General features: G+C 42.6%; 1 protein-coding gene across 2 annotated transcripts in view; it reads left to right on the top strand.

The window, feature by feature from the left end:
• Positions 1-916: 916 nt before the first annotated feature.
• LOC116945260 (hydroxymethylglutaryl-CoA lyase, mitochondrial) overlaps positions 917-16,477 on the top strand; it is a 28,647-nt gene continuing 13,086 nt past the window's right edge. Inside the window, exons 1-7 of one of the 2 annotated variants that reach the window (XM_032959629.2) lie at positions 917-1,408; positions 8,042-8,122; positions 8,548-8,655; positions 10,454-10,549; positions 11,488-11,636; positions 12,176-12,239; positions 12,370-12,558. In XM_032959629.2, the coding sequence (XP_032815520.1) occupies positions 1,310-1,408; positions 8,042-8,122; positions 8,548-8,655; positions 10,454-10,549; positions 11,488-11,636; positions 12,176-12,239; positions 12,370-12,558 (786 nt within the window). In that variant the 5' untranslated portion in view covers positions 917-1,309. Of the gene's footprint in view, positions 1,409-3,548; positions 3,818-8,041; positions 8,123-8,547; positions 8,656-10,453; positions 10,550-11,487; positions 11,637-12,175; positions 12,240-12,369; positions 12,559-16,477 lie in introns of those variants that run through there. The other variant, XM_032959628.2, reaches the window with a different exon arrangement.

Here is a 16,477-nt window from a genome sequence, read left to right as displayed (position 1 = left end):
GGTCAAACCCCCCACCAAATGATCAATAGTGTGGGGAGGGCCTTCAGAAATTGGCGGATATAGAATGGCTGAAAATCAATGCAGCATCAATCTTGATTTGAAGCTTTCGCGACTGCAGGGATCCATACTCTTTGGTTCTGTCGGTAAAGTCACGTAGGTAGAAAAAAAATGTAATTAAAAATAATATATCCCGACGCTTCGATCGCAACACAAGCGGTCGTCTTCAGGCGGGAATTTTTTTTTAATAATCATCCAACAGTGGAACTGCCGAACCAGAAAGAAACGACCGCTTGTGTTGCCATCGAAACGTCGAAAATTTTTATTTTTTAATTGTATTTTTTCTACCTACGTGACTTTACCGAAAGAACCAAAGAGTATATTCACAGTACACTGCATACGTATCACAAACGAGGCAATACCCACGCATCACTCACTCTCATCACATTTCAACCTTTTGCATAGCCACTTGACAAATTAAGAGCCAATTCCTCCTCCTCCTCCTACCCCGCCACCCCACCACGCCATCATTCACGTGGCGTTCTTTGACCCAAACTACACTGTTCACTGCCGGTTGGTGAAGACCGAATAGAACCAAAGAGTATGGATCCTTGCAGTCACGAAAGCTTTGAAATCTAGAATTGCCAATGGCTGTGGAGGCTGCTCGTGGGTCTGCTAAGATGTAAATCACGGCAACGTGCCGGGGTTTTAGAAACCGCATTGACGACGGAGCGCAGCGCGTTAACCAATGCGCCACCGCTCCACCGATGATGATGATTCATCATCTCCCTCCTCTTGATGATGATTCATCATCTCCCTCCTCCTCCTCTTGATGATGATTCATCATCTCCCTCCTCCTCCTCTTGATGATGATTCATCATCTCGAGAGGGGCTGCGTCAGTTGACGTCAGCACACACAAGTGACGGCTTTCGGGATGTACCCACACACACACACGCGACGTGTTTTTTTCCCGGCATATTACTACAGTGCGGTGTTAGTGCACACGCCTGTTTAATGATCCCCTGCAGCAATAAGATATTCGTGGCCGAAGACTAAGACGTGCACACACACACAGACAGATACACAGCAGTGACAGATGATGTTCTGATGTGTCTAGCTATCGTGTCGCGTCGCAGCTGCATGCTCTGGCGCTCTGAATGTTAATTTAATTTACATTAGACGCGTAGTAGTCATTCTGGATGGACACTTAATTTCTGCGTGTGCAGTGGGGCTCCAACAATACTTCGTCTGATACAGCCTGCTTACAGAAGAAGTGGTCGATTATTGGTTATTGATCGCGGTGTTCAATTCATGGGAAATGTCTACGATGTTGTCAAGAATTGCTATGCTGCTCAGGGCTTGACTGTGCCCGGCGTCTGTAAGACTCTAATCGCTTTCCCGTCACAACAGGTAAGGAGATACGACTAATGCATTTCCTGTGACATTTCAACTGGTTTAACTGATCCTATATGATATAACGGAACGACTATCCCCTGGCAAAGGCAGGTGGAATTTCCATCACTTGTAAAAAAAAAGAGTTGTGCCGCACAAGAGGTAGCCAGCTTGTGAGTTTTTAATGACAATTAATGGGATGTAACTGTGACTGTACGAGTTTTTAATGACAAGTAATGGCATGTAACTGTGACTGTACGAGTTCATATTTGTTATTGTTTTACGATGTTGTTGGCCGGCCTATCGGATGGACTTAACCCTGCCACGGGAACGTGGAATTGCATTTACCCAACTCCGGCGCATCCAATTTGGGGTAAACATTACATCCATTGCTCATTCATTATCAGGGGTGACACACTGCAAAACAATTGTTTTGGACATAAATTGACCTTAAAGACCCTGTGACATCACGCTCAAGAGTCGGCTACTGTGTGTGCTGTTGACATGTGCAGCAAATGGAAAATACAGTTCTTTGTTGTATTCAAAAAAAATACATAGCATTGCTAGGTTTTTTATTATTGTTTACATTCACGCAACAATGCGGGTCGCACAAAAGGTGGACAGGTTTAAAACCTGCATAACGGGTGAATGTTGACGTATGGAATGTCGGGAGTCACAGCCCGATACATATTTTTCATTCCTAAGAAGGGCAACATTTGTAACATCAAAAGGCAGCTAACCTTTAGTCGTACCGATGTATTTGTATGGCTAAATGGGAGTGGATCGTTTGATAACCCACTCAATTTCAAATGGTTATCACACGATCCAATGGTACTTGGCCACCAAAAGGAATTCGAACCATTCATGTTATGTCACATCGTGTGGTACCAACAGCATTTCTGGTTTGGGGCTCATTAACTAATATATATCATAACACCGGTGTAGCTCAGGGTTTAAAGTAATTCTTTATTTGCAAATGTACACTGATGCTTTTGTGTACGGGTAAACACATGCTGTATACACCTCCCACGTGGAGTTCACTCATTTAATATGAACATTATAGCGAATCCAACATTGGCTAAAGTAGCCAATTTTATGAATTTCACTCAAATAATCATGGGGTAATGCTCATCATATCTTACAGCCCCGAGGCAGTAATGGATATTCCACATTGTGGCAGAGGAGAGTAATTCCATAATACCATACAGAACCAGTTAATGTAGCAAAAATAATCAGTGATATTTAAAAAAAACTTTAAAAAAACACGCTTTAATGAAATGTACTAGTAATGGCATAACGTCAGGGGGACTGTGGTGACTTACAGCCAATGTGAGTTGAGCGTGGACAATTAGACCCAAGCCGAAACATAACATATACAAAAGATTGTTAAAAAAAAAATTAATGATAGAATATAGTATTGTCATCAGTATGACATACGTATACCACGTTTGCAGTCGACACAACATTGGGAAATGGGTTAAAATTGAGTTACAAGATTTGAGGATACAACACAGTGAGTTAAATAAAAGCGTGTATTAATAAAAACCCTTCAACACATTCGTCATTAACAATGCCTTTAAAGGAAACGTATAACATGCGAAGTTTAAAACAATGGCCCTTCTTCATGAGCAAATAATTATTTTTTACATGGTGGTGGTGTGGTTGTGGACATGGTGGTGATGGACATGGTGGTGGACATGGTTGTGGACATGGTGGTGGGGTGGTTGTGGACATGGTGGTGGACATTGTTGTGGACATGGTGGTGGACATGGTGGTGATGGACATGGTGGTTGTGGACATGGTGGTGGACATGGTGGTTGTGGACATGGTGGTGATGGACATGGTGGTGATGGACATGGTTGTGGACATGGTGGTGTAAGTTTGCGCCTCTCACGCTCAAGACGACTGTGACCACGAGAGGCCGTGACGTCGCCGTGACGTCCCTCGCGGTATACCCGGCGGCCATGTTACGTGGGGTGCCCCCGCGTGCTGAACGCGGCAGCGGCGGGCGACGAAGCCGTCGCACGCCGATGACGCCACGGATTTAGCCCGCACCGCGAACGGCTTTAAACTAAGGCCGCAACGTTCCCCCGGTGGGGCGATTCGCTTTCTTACCTCCGTTCGCGGTGGTGCACGAGTAACAACGCCCAATTTCTGAGGCGATGCGTAATGCGCGGAATCGTCGCGGTCAAGGGGCGCAGTTGTTGCGGCCTCTCCTTACGTAGCATGGCGGTTGTGGTTGGGCTTCAGAGTGAGGGAGGAGGTGGTGGAGGTGGTGACATGCGTCACTGTTGTCCGGGAGTCTCCTTCGTTGTCGAGGTGGAGGAGGAGGAGGTGGTGGAGGGGACCATGGCCACATCGTCTCTGCTCAGGGTCGCGCTGTGTTTCTCCAGGCTCGCGGGCCGCGGCCGCTCTCTGTCCGCCACCGTAAGCGCGTTAACGGCGGATGCCTCCTTCGGATTAGCACGCCGTTCGGCTGCGTGCGGTGCGAAAGAAGTTGGTACAATGCGTAACGAGGGGTTCTCGTTTGCGATGCGTTTCGGGTCAGGTGGTGACGGAAACGCTGCGGATCGATGCCCTAAATATAACAAAGATTACGCGTCTTAACATACCTGTACAACCCCTCAATCAGTGCCCTGCTGAATTGTTGCAGGCCAATTCAGACCTCATCGGTCGCCCCGTGCCCCTTATAAATCTCAACTTTCAACCTACAAAACCCGCACTGTAACGGCTGTTAACCCCGTATGGACCTGACAACTCAATTTCCCTGTACAAGAGCACGGGTACGCCGTATGGGGTTGACAAGGGATGGTATAATGGGCGACGTTTCGGTCCATGACCCTTGGTAGACGAGAGATCGACTTGTCTTTCCTTTCAAGGGCAGTGTTATTCACGTTTTCACACAATCGTGGCTTCGTAACGTTGCAATAGATTCCTCCATATATGTTGACCTGAATCTATTCCGATGGTAACGATGGTTTTACTGTATTTTGACCATACTTCACCGTGATGGTCAGCGTAGATTGACGAAGGAGACGAGGCATAGACGTGGCGGGGGGTTGGGGGGGTATAGAAGTACAGTACAATGATGGATGTTGCTGCACTGACCTCTTGTTGCCCATCGTGTAGCCTATAACAACCGAGTATGCATTGCTATTTGGCGATATGCACAAGCACATGCATCCAAAAACCCTCGCCACATTCGTCGGTAACATTGACCTTCTGGGGAAGATTATGTAACAGTCGACATTATAAACAATTGCCCTTCATAGCACGTAAAGAGTGGCGCTTTCCTGGCTTCAATTCCCATTTGAAGGTTATCTAAGGGACTGACAATTGTGACCTTATAGCGGTACCACATAGCGCCCCGGCTCTCAAATAATGTCCGTGATGCAGTCATTTTTAGTTTAGTTTTGGTTTTTTTCTACCTACGTGACTTTACCGAAAGAACCAAAGAGTATACATTTTTAGTCTGTTGATGGTCGACTCATCTCGACGAGCTGTTCACGATGCGCTACTCAAAGTTGCATTTTTGTCTATTACAGATTTTTTTTTTAATGCTGATGTTTTACGTTTCTACATAGCTGAGTAACACCCATGGAAAAAATAGTGTCACAGAAATAACATTTAATTGCCTCGGGCATTTTTTGTATTGTTTGGTACCCCGGGCTACCGCCATAAGGATCAATTGTTCACAATTCCTGAACCTTGCGAGCAGAGTGGAGAAAGGCACTTTTTTAATATTAGTGCTTCGTTTATGCCTTTGGTGTTAAATTTTGCATCACTAAGTACGTTATCGTAACACGAATCCTATTTGAAACGACGATTGAGCCCAGGAATGCATCACTAAGTGGGACATGTACAGTGAGGGAAAAAAAGTATTTGATCCCCTGCTGATTTTGTACGTTTGCCCACTGACAAAGAAATGATCAGTCTATAATTTTAATGGTAGGTTTATTTGAACAGTGAGAGACAGAATAACAACAACAAATTCCAAAAAAACGCATGTCAAAAATGTTATAAATTGATTTGCATTTTAATGAGGGAAATAAGTATTTGACCCCTCTGCAAAACATGACTTAGTACTTGGTGGCAAAACCCTTGTTGGCAATCACAGAGGTCAGACGTTTCTTGTAGTTGGCCACCAGGTTTGCACACATCTCAGCAGGGATTTTGTCCCACTCCTCTTTACAGATCTTCTCCAAGTCATTAAGGTTTCGAGACTGACGTTTGGCAACTCGAACCTTCAGCTCCCTCCACAGATTTTCTATGGGATTAAGGTCTGGAGACTGACCAGGCCACTCCAGGACCTTAATGTGCTTCTTCTTGAGCCACTCCTTTGTTGGCTTGGCCGTGTGTTTTGGGTCAGTGTCATGCTGGAATACCCATCCACGACCCATTTTCAATGCCCTGGCTGAGGGAAGGAGGTTCTCACCCAAGATTTGACGGTACATGGCCCGTCCATCGTCCCTTTGATGCGGTGAAGTTGTCCTGTCCCCTTAGCAGAAAAACACCCCCAAAGCATGATGTTTCCACCTCCATGTTTGACGGTTTGGATGGTGTTCTTGGGGTCATAGGCAGCATTCCTCCTCCAAACACGGCGAGTTGAGTTGATGCCAAAGAGCTCCATTTTGGTCTCATCTGACCACAACTCTTTCACCCAGTTGTCCTCTGAATCATTCAGATGTTCATTGACAAACTTCAGACGGGCATGTATATGTGCTTTCTTGAGCAGGGGGACCTTGCGGGCGCTGCAGGATTTCAGTCCTTCACGGCGTGGTGTGTTACCAATTGTTTTCTTGCTGACTATGGTCCCAGCTGCCTTGAGATCATTGACAAGATCCTCCCGTGTAGTTCTGGGCTGATTCCTCACCGTTCTCATGACCATTGCAACTCCACGAGGTGAGATCTTGCATGGAGCCCCAGGCCGAGGGAGATTAACAGTTCTTTTGTGTTTCTTCCATTTGCGAATAATCGCACCAACTGTTGTCACCTTCTCACCAAGCTGCTTGGCAATGGTCTTGTAGCCCATTCCAGCCTTGTGTAGGTCTACAATCTTGTCCCTGACATCCTTGGAGAGCTCTTTGGTCTTGGCCATGGTGGAGAGTTTGGAATCTGATTGATTTATTGCTTCTGTGGACAGGTGTCTTTTCTACAGGTAACAAGCTGAGGAGCACTCCCTTTAAGAGTGTGTTCCTAATCTCAGCTTTTTACCTGTCTAAAAGACACCTGGGAGCCAAATATCTTTCTGATTGAGAGGGGGTCAAATACTTATTTCCCTCATTAAAATGCAAATCAATTTATAACATTTTTGACATGCGTTTTTCTGGATTTAGTTGTTGTTATTCTGTTTCTCACTGTTCAAATAAACCTACCATTAAAATTATAGACTGATCATTTCTTTGTCAGTGGGCAAACGTACAAAATCAGCATGGGATCAAATACTTTTTTCCCTCACTGTATAAACTTTTATCAGGAAACATAAAACAATAATTTAACACGTAGGCTTTCGCAACCAATATCATCCATAATATAGTTTTTTTGGGTTAGATCGCGTAAATATATAAATGTGTCGTTAAACCCGCCACCACCCGACACAGCCAATTAGTAAGGGTTGTCACGTAAACAGAACATGCCAATTCGTCACAAGTACAGCACACCGGTGTGTTGGAGAGCCAGGCCACAACATTTACAATCGGAGTATGACGTTTCGCCAGTAATTACAACTAGCTTCATCAGCCGACAGCCACATTTGTGCTGTATGAGTGACGAATTGGCATGTTCTGTTTAAGTGACAACCCTTACGAGTTGGCTGTGTCGGGTGGTGGTGGGTTTTAACGACATATTTACGTGATCTAACCCAAAAAACCTCTTATGGATAAAACAATCCTACCAGGTCGCATTGTATGAAGTGCAGTCTCTAACTCTTATCCGCTCTTATGTGCTATGCAGAGGCGCCATTGCCCGAAACGTAAGCTATGGTATACTTTTCCCTCTAAGGTAGTGCTATTGATGAATGTGTTGAGTGTTGAGTACATGGTGGTCAACCACGATGCTTAGCTTCTAAAACCGGATGAGATTGGGCACATTCTGGGTGATTTGGTCCTAGGCATACAAATGTCAGAGTCATTTTAATGTGGAAACAATACACATTCCCGTCATGAAAATTATCCAGCATTTGGTTATGAAATGCAGTCCTGAAATAATCTTTCCAAGCCGCGATGTCTCTTACGATAGACATTCCACAGCACTTGGCGCCAAATAATTTCAGAACTGTCTTTATCACCAATATAGTAATGGTAACTTGTATTTTCGAATTTACTACTCCCTTGCAAAGCTAAGAAGCCAAGGTAGTAAGCCATATGGGTTTTCATTTATGTAAAGTTTTTATGTAAAGTTTTATAAATGAATGAGTGAATGGGGTCATAGCCATATGACAACATTGCGAATTAGCAACTCCAAAGATAGACTTTGTAAGCCCTGCACAGTCCACTATTGCCATTTAAAAAAAAAAAACTCTTCACAGTTGTGTACATGGAATGTTGTGAATTAGGCTGGACTAACCATATTACAAGCACTCGAGTTGCTCCTATACGTGAATAATGACCTGTACATCTCGTGGCTTTCGGTGAACTTTCTGTGTTATTTCAGGGGGCGGTGGCCATCAGTGGGTTGCCCAACCGGGTTAAGATCGTCGAAGTAGGTCCGCGTGATGGACTACAGAACGAGAAGGTATGCACTTATTTGAGACGTGTGACTGCAAATTGTTTACATTGAATGGGATGCTGCAAGGTGTAAATATGACGTCATAAATAAACATGTGATTCCTATTTCTAAACAAATGAGCCCATTTTTTTTTTAAGTGGCTGTTCAGGACATTGTTACAGTCGACTTTTGGCTAACCATCGAACAAAGACGGTCACTGCATCGCGCGCTTTCAGATGCGCTTCTGCGGCCGTCTGGAACGCTCTTCCGATATTAGGAAGCCACTTGGAGCGATGCACTTTTGAATCTAAATTGAAAACTAATTTCTTTAGAACTGCTTTTTGTGTTTAGTTTGTCCTCGTTACAACATTCAAAAGATTAATGTATACTTTCGCCACGCCTTAAATCTATTGTGCTTGCTTTGGTGTGCTCCCTCCACATGGAAATTTCAGACTGTGGTGCCGACCGCTGTGAAGATTGAGCTGATTGAGCGTCTGGCTGAAGCAGGCTGCCCTGTGGTGGAGGCCACCAGCTTTGTTTCTCCTAAATGGGTTCCGCAGGTCTGTAGAAACACGGTCCCAATGGCACTGGGATTAATGATTAATGACCATATTCTTTCGCAGTCCTTCTATTCACATTGCATTTTATCAATATATATTTTATTCATTTTGGAGCACTTAGGAAGTAAGAAGAAAAAGAGTTGAAAGTAACAGATGAGAATGCCAGGAGGGATGTTGGGAATATATCGAAACGAAAAGGAGGCAGAATGAAGAAGTTAGAGTCTCGGCAGGGATTACTTGTATTCTTGAGAGGGGTAAGGAAGGCTACATTGAGATGGTTTGGGCATGTGCTGAGAAGAGACAGGCTGTGGACATGCTTGTGCTGGGCAGAAGGAATATTGGGAGACTGAGGTGGAGACGGAATGATGCGTTGGAACAAGATGTGAGGACACTGGATGTAAGTAGAGAGGATGCAAGTGGAGAAAGAAAATCTAAGAGTCTAACCCCATGCAGTAACGGGATGGCTTATCAGTGTTATTAATTTTGGAAAGCTAACTTACCCCATGTTAAGGCACTTTTATAATAATTTAATCAGTTTTGTTGCCAGAAAAAAGGGGAAAAACCCCATTGTTATATTTTGGTACTGACAAAGAGGTCTAATGATGTAGATACCCCGAGCCCTCATTACTTTGTTAGTGCATTGTCTTTGAGCTGTACGCCTTTTGGCGTCCTCTGGTCTAGCACCAATTGAGACGAGGCTCAAAAGAAAGCCGCCTCTGGTGTGGACCAATCAGTTTCAAGGACAATGCTAATATTATCATAGTGTGTTTTTTGTTTGCATTTTGACCACAAGTATTGTGGTTAATGCACACATGATTCCATTTAAAAATATTTCAGTTTTGTTGCCTGAAAAAAGGGGAAAACCCTATTATATTTTGGTACTGGCAAAGGAGGTCTAATGTAGTAGTAGCTAGTTTTGCACAGAACGTCAACATTATCTTTCGAAAGCCTACGTGTTAAACAGGGCTAAATACACATATTCACATAAATAAAACAATGTTTTGAATCCACTGCTGGATGATATGTTTTTGACCATGCTGGTCAGAATGATTGGATCGATTCAGACACCATTTGTCACTGACATTAGCTGTGTGCAACAATACCACGACACATGTGAGTGAATATAAGTAACTTTGGGGCCTGTGGCTTAAGGTTATTTGACAAATGCCCTCACCATGGGAGTGTGGCTGATTTGCATGTAACTATAATTCGCCCGTCGCCCTCACTGATGTCCCCCCCCCCCCGCCACCAATGTGTGCAGATGCTACTGATGATTGTATGTAGGGTGTGTAGGCATGTATGCCTACACTTTCTTTGGGGTGGGGGGGGGGAGTGAAACAACTTTTTTTTTAGGGGGGGGGGGCGGCAATTTCTTAAAACCTGTTGGATCAAACTTTTTACCCCCACTTCTAGGGGGGTCCACTAGAATAGATTTCCAAAAAATTGGGTGGCAGTGTGGCATAGTGGTAACACTTATGCCTTTCAGCAAGACGTGCCTGGGTTCATCTCCTAACTCGGTTGCCTTTCTGTGGGAGTTTGTATATTCTGTCCCTGTTCTTTATTGGTTTCCTTTGGTTTCTCTGGAATTCTCCCGTAGCTCAAACAACAAATCCATGCAATGTAACTGATAATGGGCAAACATGGCGACATAGCAAAAAATACTTGCAGATTACTCAATTGGGATTACAATTCGTAACACCCCCTAATGAGAAAACCTAGAAAGAATCATGAGACTTAGTGAAATAAAAGTGAACAATAATAATGAAGAGAGTGTTTTAATTGCACTGTGTCTTGACAGATGGCCGATCAGGTAGAAGTAATGGCCGGCATTCGGAAGCTGCCCGGAGTGAGCTACCCAGTTCTCACCCCCAACCTTAAGGGATTTCAGGCTGCCGTGAGTTCACCTCCCTCTATTAACATATTTCAATCAGTGGAATTAATGGTGCAGGTGACATTTCACATGTTCTATGGCGGTATTGTGTAAAGTAACATTGTTTAATGCCACCAGTCTCACATAACAGCATGTTTTATACGATTGACATTCGATTCTCAAACCCCCATCGCTGTGGCATTAGTGCCTAAAATGTTGAAAAACACCATCCCATAGGATTCTGAAAAAGTACCTCCCTCATTTAATTTCATTTTAAAACAGTATTTAATACATGTTTACATTTGCCATGATTGGAAACATTTTTTGTTAAAATTACGGTTTATGTTTATTGTTAATATGTGCTGAATATTAAATGTATCCACAATTTAAAATGAAATGATAGTCGTATTTATATGTTTCTTGGTTTGGATAGTAATATAAAAAAGATATATTGTTGAAATTAATTCACAGCCTGGATGAATATTGTGTTATAATGGAAGCATTTCAGGGAAAGTAATAACAAAAGTTGATTATCTAAATTTGGAAACTACATATAACATGCTTTACTATAACGCAAATACATTGTTATTATTCGATAACAACACTTCAAAATTCAGTCGGGTCTTGAAGGTGATGTTACAGTTTATTTCCAATCGTGTGACAGTGAACAAATTATACGTGAAATGTATTTCAATTACATTCATAAATTAGTTGATCAGCAGGTCACATCTAGTAATGTATTCCCACCTTTTCCAAGACTTGGCCAGCATGAAAGAATAGGTCAAATTATCCTCCAGACAGGGCTCTCCAAAGTTCAAGTGGAGTGAAATGAGCAAGCAATTGCAGCGCTGTGCCTTTTATCTTTTTTTTAATTAAATAAATCTGGAAATTAACAAGATGCACAATAATCAATAAACATGAGGGGTGGCATGCATGGATATAAGACCCTTTGGTGTTCACAGGTGAAGGCTGGGGCCACCGAGGTGGCCATATTCGGGGCAGCTTCAGAGTCCTTCAGCCAGAAGAACATCAACTGCTCCATCGCCGAGAGCCTGCAACGCTTCGAGGAGGTTGCACGTGCGGCACAGGATGCCAACATCCCCGTCCGAGGGTACAGACCGCAGCTGAGATGGCATTGAGCCTCATTTAGGCAGCAGGAGAAGTGGTTCTTATTGATGACGTAGTAGAGCAGGGATGCCTTGTTGAAGGCACGGTTTGTAAGTTCATGCCATCCTACTGTACACAGATTTAATTGACGGGGCTCTGCTTTTTGATATCTTTTCATGGGAAAAAAAATGTGACTAATAATGGCCCAGTAGCTGTGCAGTAGCATTTTCCACACTGCTGTAGTTTCACCGAATGGTTCCATATTGTGTGCTTTCTGCACACATCAGGGTACCCAGTACTATAGCAATGAGACGTTTTTATTTAAACCAGTACAACGTTTTCTTGCTTAATATAAATGCTGGACATTTTTATATTCTGGAAGATCCAGTAGCTGATAAGTGATGTGAAATTATTTACTTTAAGAAATTTTGTGCAGTATAGTCTGTACACATGATCGACTATTTTTTTTTCAATAGTTTTTAACCAATTTGTGAACATTTCAAACATTGACAATGATGGTGTGTTCTTGTGTTTTGCCTTTAGGTATGTGTCCTGTGTTGTAGGCTGTCCTTATGAAGGAAAAATAAATCCAGCCAAAGTAGCGGAGGTGAGTTGAGTCACTGATGCTGCCTTCACAACCACCAGTGTCCTGCAATATTGTTGAGCTAATTGCTGTCAAGCAATCCACGTGCAGCACAAGAGTCGTAATGGTCAAATGCCGTCCTTCCCCCGCTCAGGTGGCCAAGTGCCTGTACGGGATGGGCTGCTACGAGATCTCTCTGGGGGACACGATCGGTGTGGGTACACCGGGCAACATGCGCGAAATGTTGCGCGCCGTGAGCCACGAGGTGCCAATAAGCGCACTGGCAGTGCACTGCCATGACACCTATGGGCAGGCACTCGCGAATATCCTCACCGCCCTGCAGGTGAGATCCGACACCTCGTCTGTAACTCCCAGTAATTGCTGCGAGTGTGGTTACAAAAAAAAATAAAAGGCAAGCTGATGATTTCCTGTTCAAATGAGCATTAAGAAGGCGGTGCTCATTTCCTGTTTACAGCCCTGTGGTGGAAATTCCACAGTTCATAGGACAACCGCTGTTTCGCACCTCAAATTAGCACGGTTGGCTACGTACGGTGCAAAAGAAGTTCAACATACATACATACAAACACTGTTAACATCCCTCATTTTTATCATGCCTGGAAGGATGATGGGCTGAGTAATACACACATTGTGAATCTTTGTCATGGGTATGTTTACAGGGGTCATAATTATCCTTGTGTGTTGTATTTAATTATTTCCTGAAAAGTGTCCGGTTGGCTCAGAGGTCAGAGTGCTGAGCTGACACCGTTGAGACAGTGCGTTGGAATCCGGGCAGTTGTCTGTAATTAAAAACAGGTTCTCAAGTGTAGTGATTTGACAGTCTTTGCCTGGTCACCAATAAATGCAGGGTGGGTGGGAAAGTGCTGCCCCCTCGTGATACCAAGAGGTCACTTAGATTTCAGAGGCAGTTCTGTGATCTCTGCTTCAACGGACTGTTCTCTACTGAGCGCTGATACACTGCAAAGGTTTTGAGTGGATTTTTTTTATATCAATGCCGACGGCACTATTGGAATACAATTGTGGAAAAACACGCAAAGGTATTTTATGTTAGGTGATAATTAAGCAGATGTTCATCTCTACATCCGCTTATTGGATTTCCAAGTGATTATTATATAGCGCCATTTTTTTAAGAACGAGAACTCCTGACCAGTTTTGACTTTCTTGGTCTCATTCAGCAGAGTCAGGCTTGGGGAGAGCTTAGAAATTAGTATAGAGAGGTGCATGATGGGAATTACCCTGAGAGATAGAAAAATTAACACGTGGATCAGAGAATATACACAGAGATGCCATGACTAAATAGGCGTACTTGGGCTTGGCCAGGATGCCTCAATAGAAGAGATTGCTTATGGGCAAGGTTGGTAAAGCAATGGTAACCAAAGGAGGGAACACCTGAGAAGATAATCATTATGGGGGTGGGGTGATGAGAGACGCGTATGTGTGGGAGGGAAATGGATTGTGGGATCCTTATGTTTACCTTTCACATTTTTCGCAGGTTTCCCCTACATATATAAATAAAAAACACATTGTCGCTATTGACTCAAACCACATTTAAGGAAGTAAAACAACTAGCTCTGCCTTGTAGATACATACCTAGCTAGGCTGAGTGTCCCAGGCTATCCAACATAGGCTAGAATCTTTGTTTATGAGAAAATTTTACTTTGACATCGTTGGTTCAAACACTCAAGCAAGTGTGAGCTCTAGTGACATCAGACAATGATTCTAGCTTGTGGTCATACCCTATCATTAGTAAAAAAGAATAACTCAGATTTTTTTCTGCTAAGTTTAAAAAATAAATCTGTTATCAATTACAGACATTTTGGCCACGTGGGAAATGGCACCGTACCAAACAGGCCCAATTGAGCCCCTGATCAAGATAAAGTAACTGGTATGAAATGTTTCATTTAGCCACACTTAGAAGTTAATTATCCACATTGAGAGGGCATTGACAAGTCGTCCATTAAAGCAGGTTCACGGCAAAATGTTTTGCAAGTTTAAGAAGTACATTGCAATGCACTTAATGATGCCATATTGAGTAACGTTTCTGCACAGATGTTTGGGTTAGCAGCGCACATTGAAAAGTTACTCATGATCATTGGTTTGTATTGCACGCATGTCCCATGTGCTACTAGTTGCAATGCAACCTCCTGCCTGTGCATTTCTTTAAAGTATTACTTAGATTCTACCTTTAGGTTTTAAAATGGCTTATTCCAATTCTAACGTTTTTTTTTTAAATAGAACATCCTGATGGGTGCTATGAATTGAACCGCTTCACCAATATATGGTGGGAGTGTTATTAAACTATAGCGTTTCCTCTGCACGTTAAAGCAGTGGGGGTGCTGTTCTTTTAAATGTGTTGGGCACTGTTTTTCCTTTACTGCACCATTGCTTAATGTTCCAGAAGGGCTTTTGGCATGTGTGCAGTATGCGTGTATGTACAAACCTTGTTTCTGATGTTATCACGTCTATAAATGTATTATTTTAATTGGGTCAATGTGTACATTCTAATCGAAGAAACAAATTTAGCGTTAAACAATTTACCTCCTTAAAAGCGCAAATACATGTTTTAGAGTACTGAATATTTTTTTTTTACCATTTTATTTAATTCGTCGTGTGTATGTCTATATAATCTATTATCAGCTGCATTGGTAAAAAAGTAAATCATTCTATTATGTTTAACTTCTGCATGTGGCTTTTTAGAAATTTAGTTTATTATTTTTAGCTTTGAATTCAATTAAGCACAAATTGGATCAAGGGGCTTTTTGTTTTGCACGAAAGTAATATTTTGGCAGAAAAGTACCTGTTCCAGTTCATGAATAGTGCAAGATTAAAGGACGTTGTGCGAAATTAATGACGGCAAATTGACGTCCGGTGGAAAGAAAATATTTGGAGAAGAAAATCGTGGTAGCACAAAAACGTGTTTGTGTCTCATATATTTATTTATTTCAGAAAGTTCTCCCCCCACCCCATTCCCTAAAGAGGTGAGGGTTCAAATGGCTCCTTTTATAGCACGTGCATTGAATAAATCTACTCTGAGTCTCTTTAAACGGTTTTATTTGCTCTAAACGATAATTTGGGATGAACAAAGACGTTTCACAAATCATCTGCAATCCTTTAATGAAAATGATCTGATGATAGTGTAGCTTTCCTAGTATTCAAGACATAAAAGTCTGCACTCACTGCAAAGTTAATATGACAAGCACATGTATAAGATGCCACACCAACTAATTGTATGAAAACCTAAAAGTATATCCATGTCATTGTGAGAGCATGCATCATTTTGTGAGAGCATGCATCATTTTAGTTTCAATTTGCAGTCCTTTGTGATTGATGAGGGCCCTCCACAAACTGTTTTGGGCATGGAGGTTGTTTGGCCATACTTCACACACTTCAGTGTAAAACTGCGCTAACAACCGTGTTACTGCTCAACCCTACTCCTTACATCAACAAGCTCTGATATACAATAAATCTCCTCTTTCTACGACTGTATTACCCGAAACTTATATTATCCACGGCACCAAAAGTATGAAAAATCTTCTTTATCTGCACCTTGTTTTTCCTATAATCTGCCATTATCTGATTTTTCCCTCATCCTGGATTGGATAATTGCTTTCTTTTCGCAGTTTGTTCTTGGATAAGTGGAGTTATATCCATCCTATAGTCTGTGGTGATCCGTCACAGTGTTCATGTATAGGCGAGTTCAAATCGGGTTATCTCCATTATATTCAAGGATAATAGGAATTGATCGACAAATGTGTATACTTATTTACCTGTACTGTGTGTTGTGTGCACTCGCATGAATGCACCTGCGCACCATTCACATTACACAGACGTCGCACATGCTGTGTTTTTTTAAAAAGCACATGCCCTGTTTGCATGCCTTCAGTCACATTGTGGCAAACGTCATCCCTGCATTATGTGCACTCCCTAGTAACTCTGCATTTATTCATGCAATGATGTATTCATCCATTCATTCATTTATATGTCCATCCATATTTTCATACTTCCATTAATGCATGTTTTCATCAGTCTTAGTTAATTAATACAGACATTAATGAATTGCCATACATCTACGCTGGAAACTGGCTGCATGCTTGCACAATGCATTTGAAAGCAGGCACACAAGTAAGGGGGTAGAGGGGGGGCAGAGATGTTATCAGCGGAGATATCAGTCAATAACTTTGGATTAAGGTCACCCTTAAACCCCCCTTTATCGTGAAGGGAGATTAAGGGTGACCAAGGCCTAA

Source organism: Petromyzon marinus, chromosome 23 (assembly GCF_048934315.1).
Source record: "Petromyzon marinus isolate PM22_M1 ecotype Great Lakes invasive population chromosome 23, UKy_Petmar_22M1.pri1.0, whole genome shotgun sequence".
NCBI classification, from domain to species: domain Eukaryota; kingdom Metazoa; phylum Chordata; class Hyperoartia; order Petromyzontiformes; family Petromyzontidae; genus Petromyzon; species Petromyzon marinus.
Note: the sequence above shows the minus strand (reverse complement) of the source record. Positions and strands in the feature narration are given on the sequence as shown.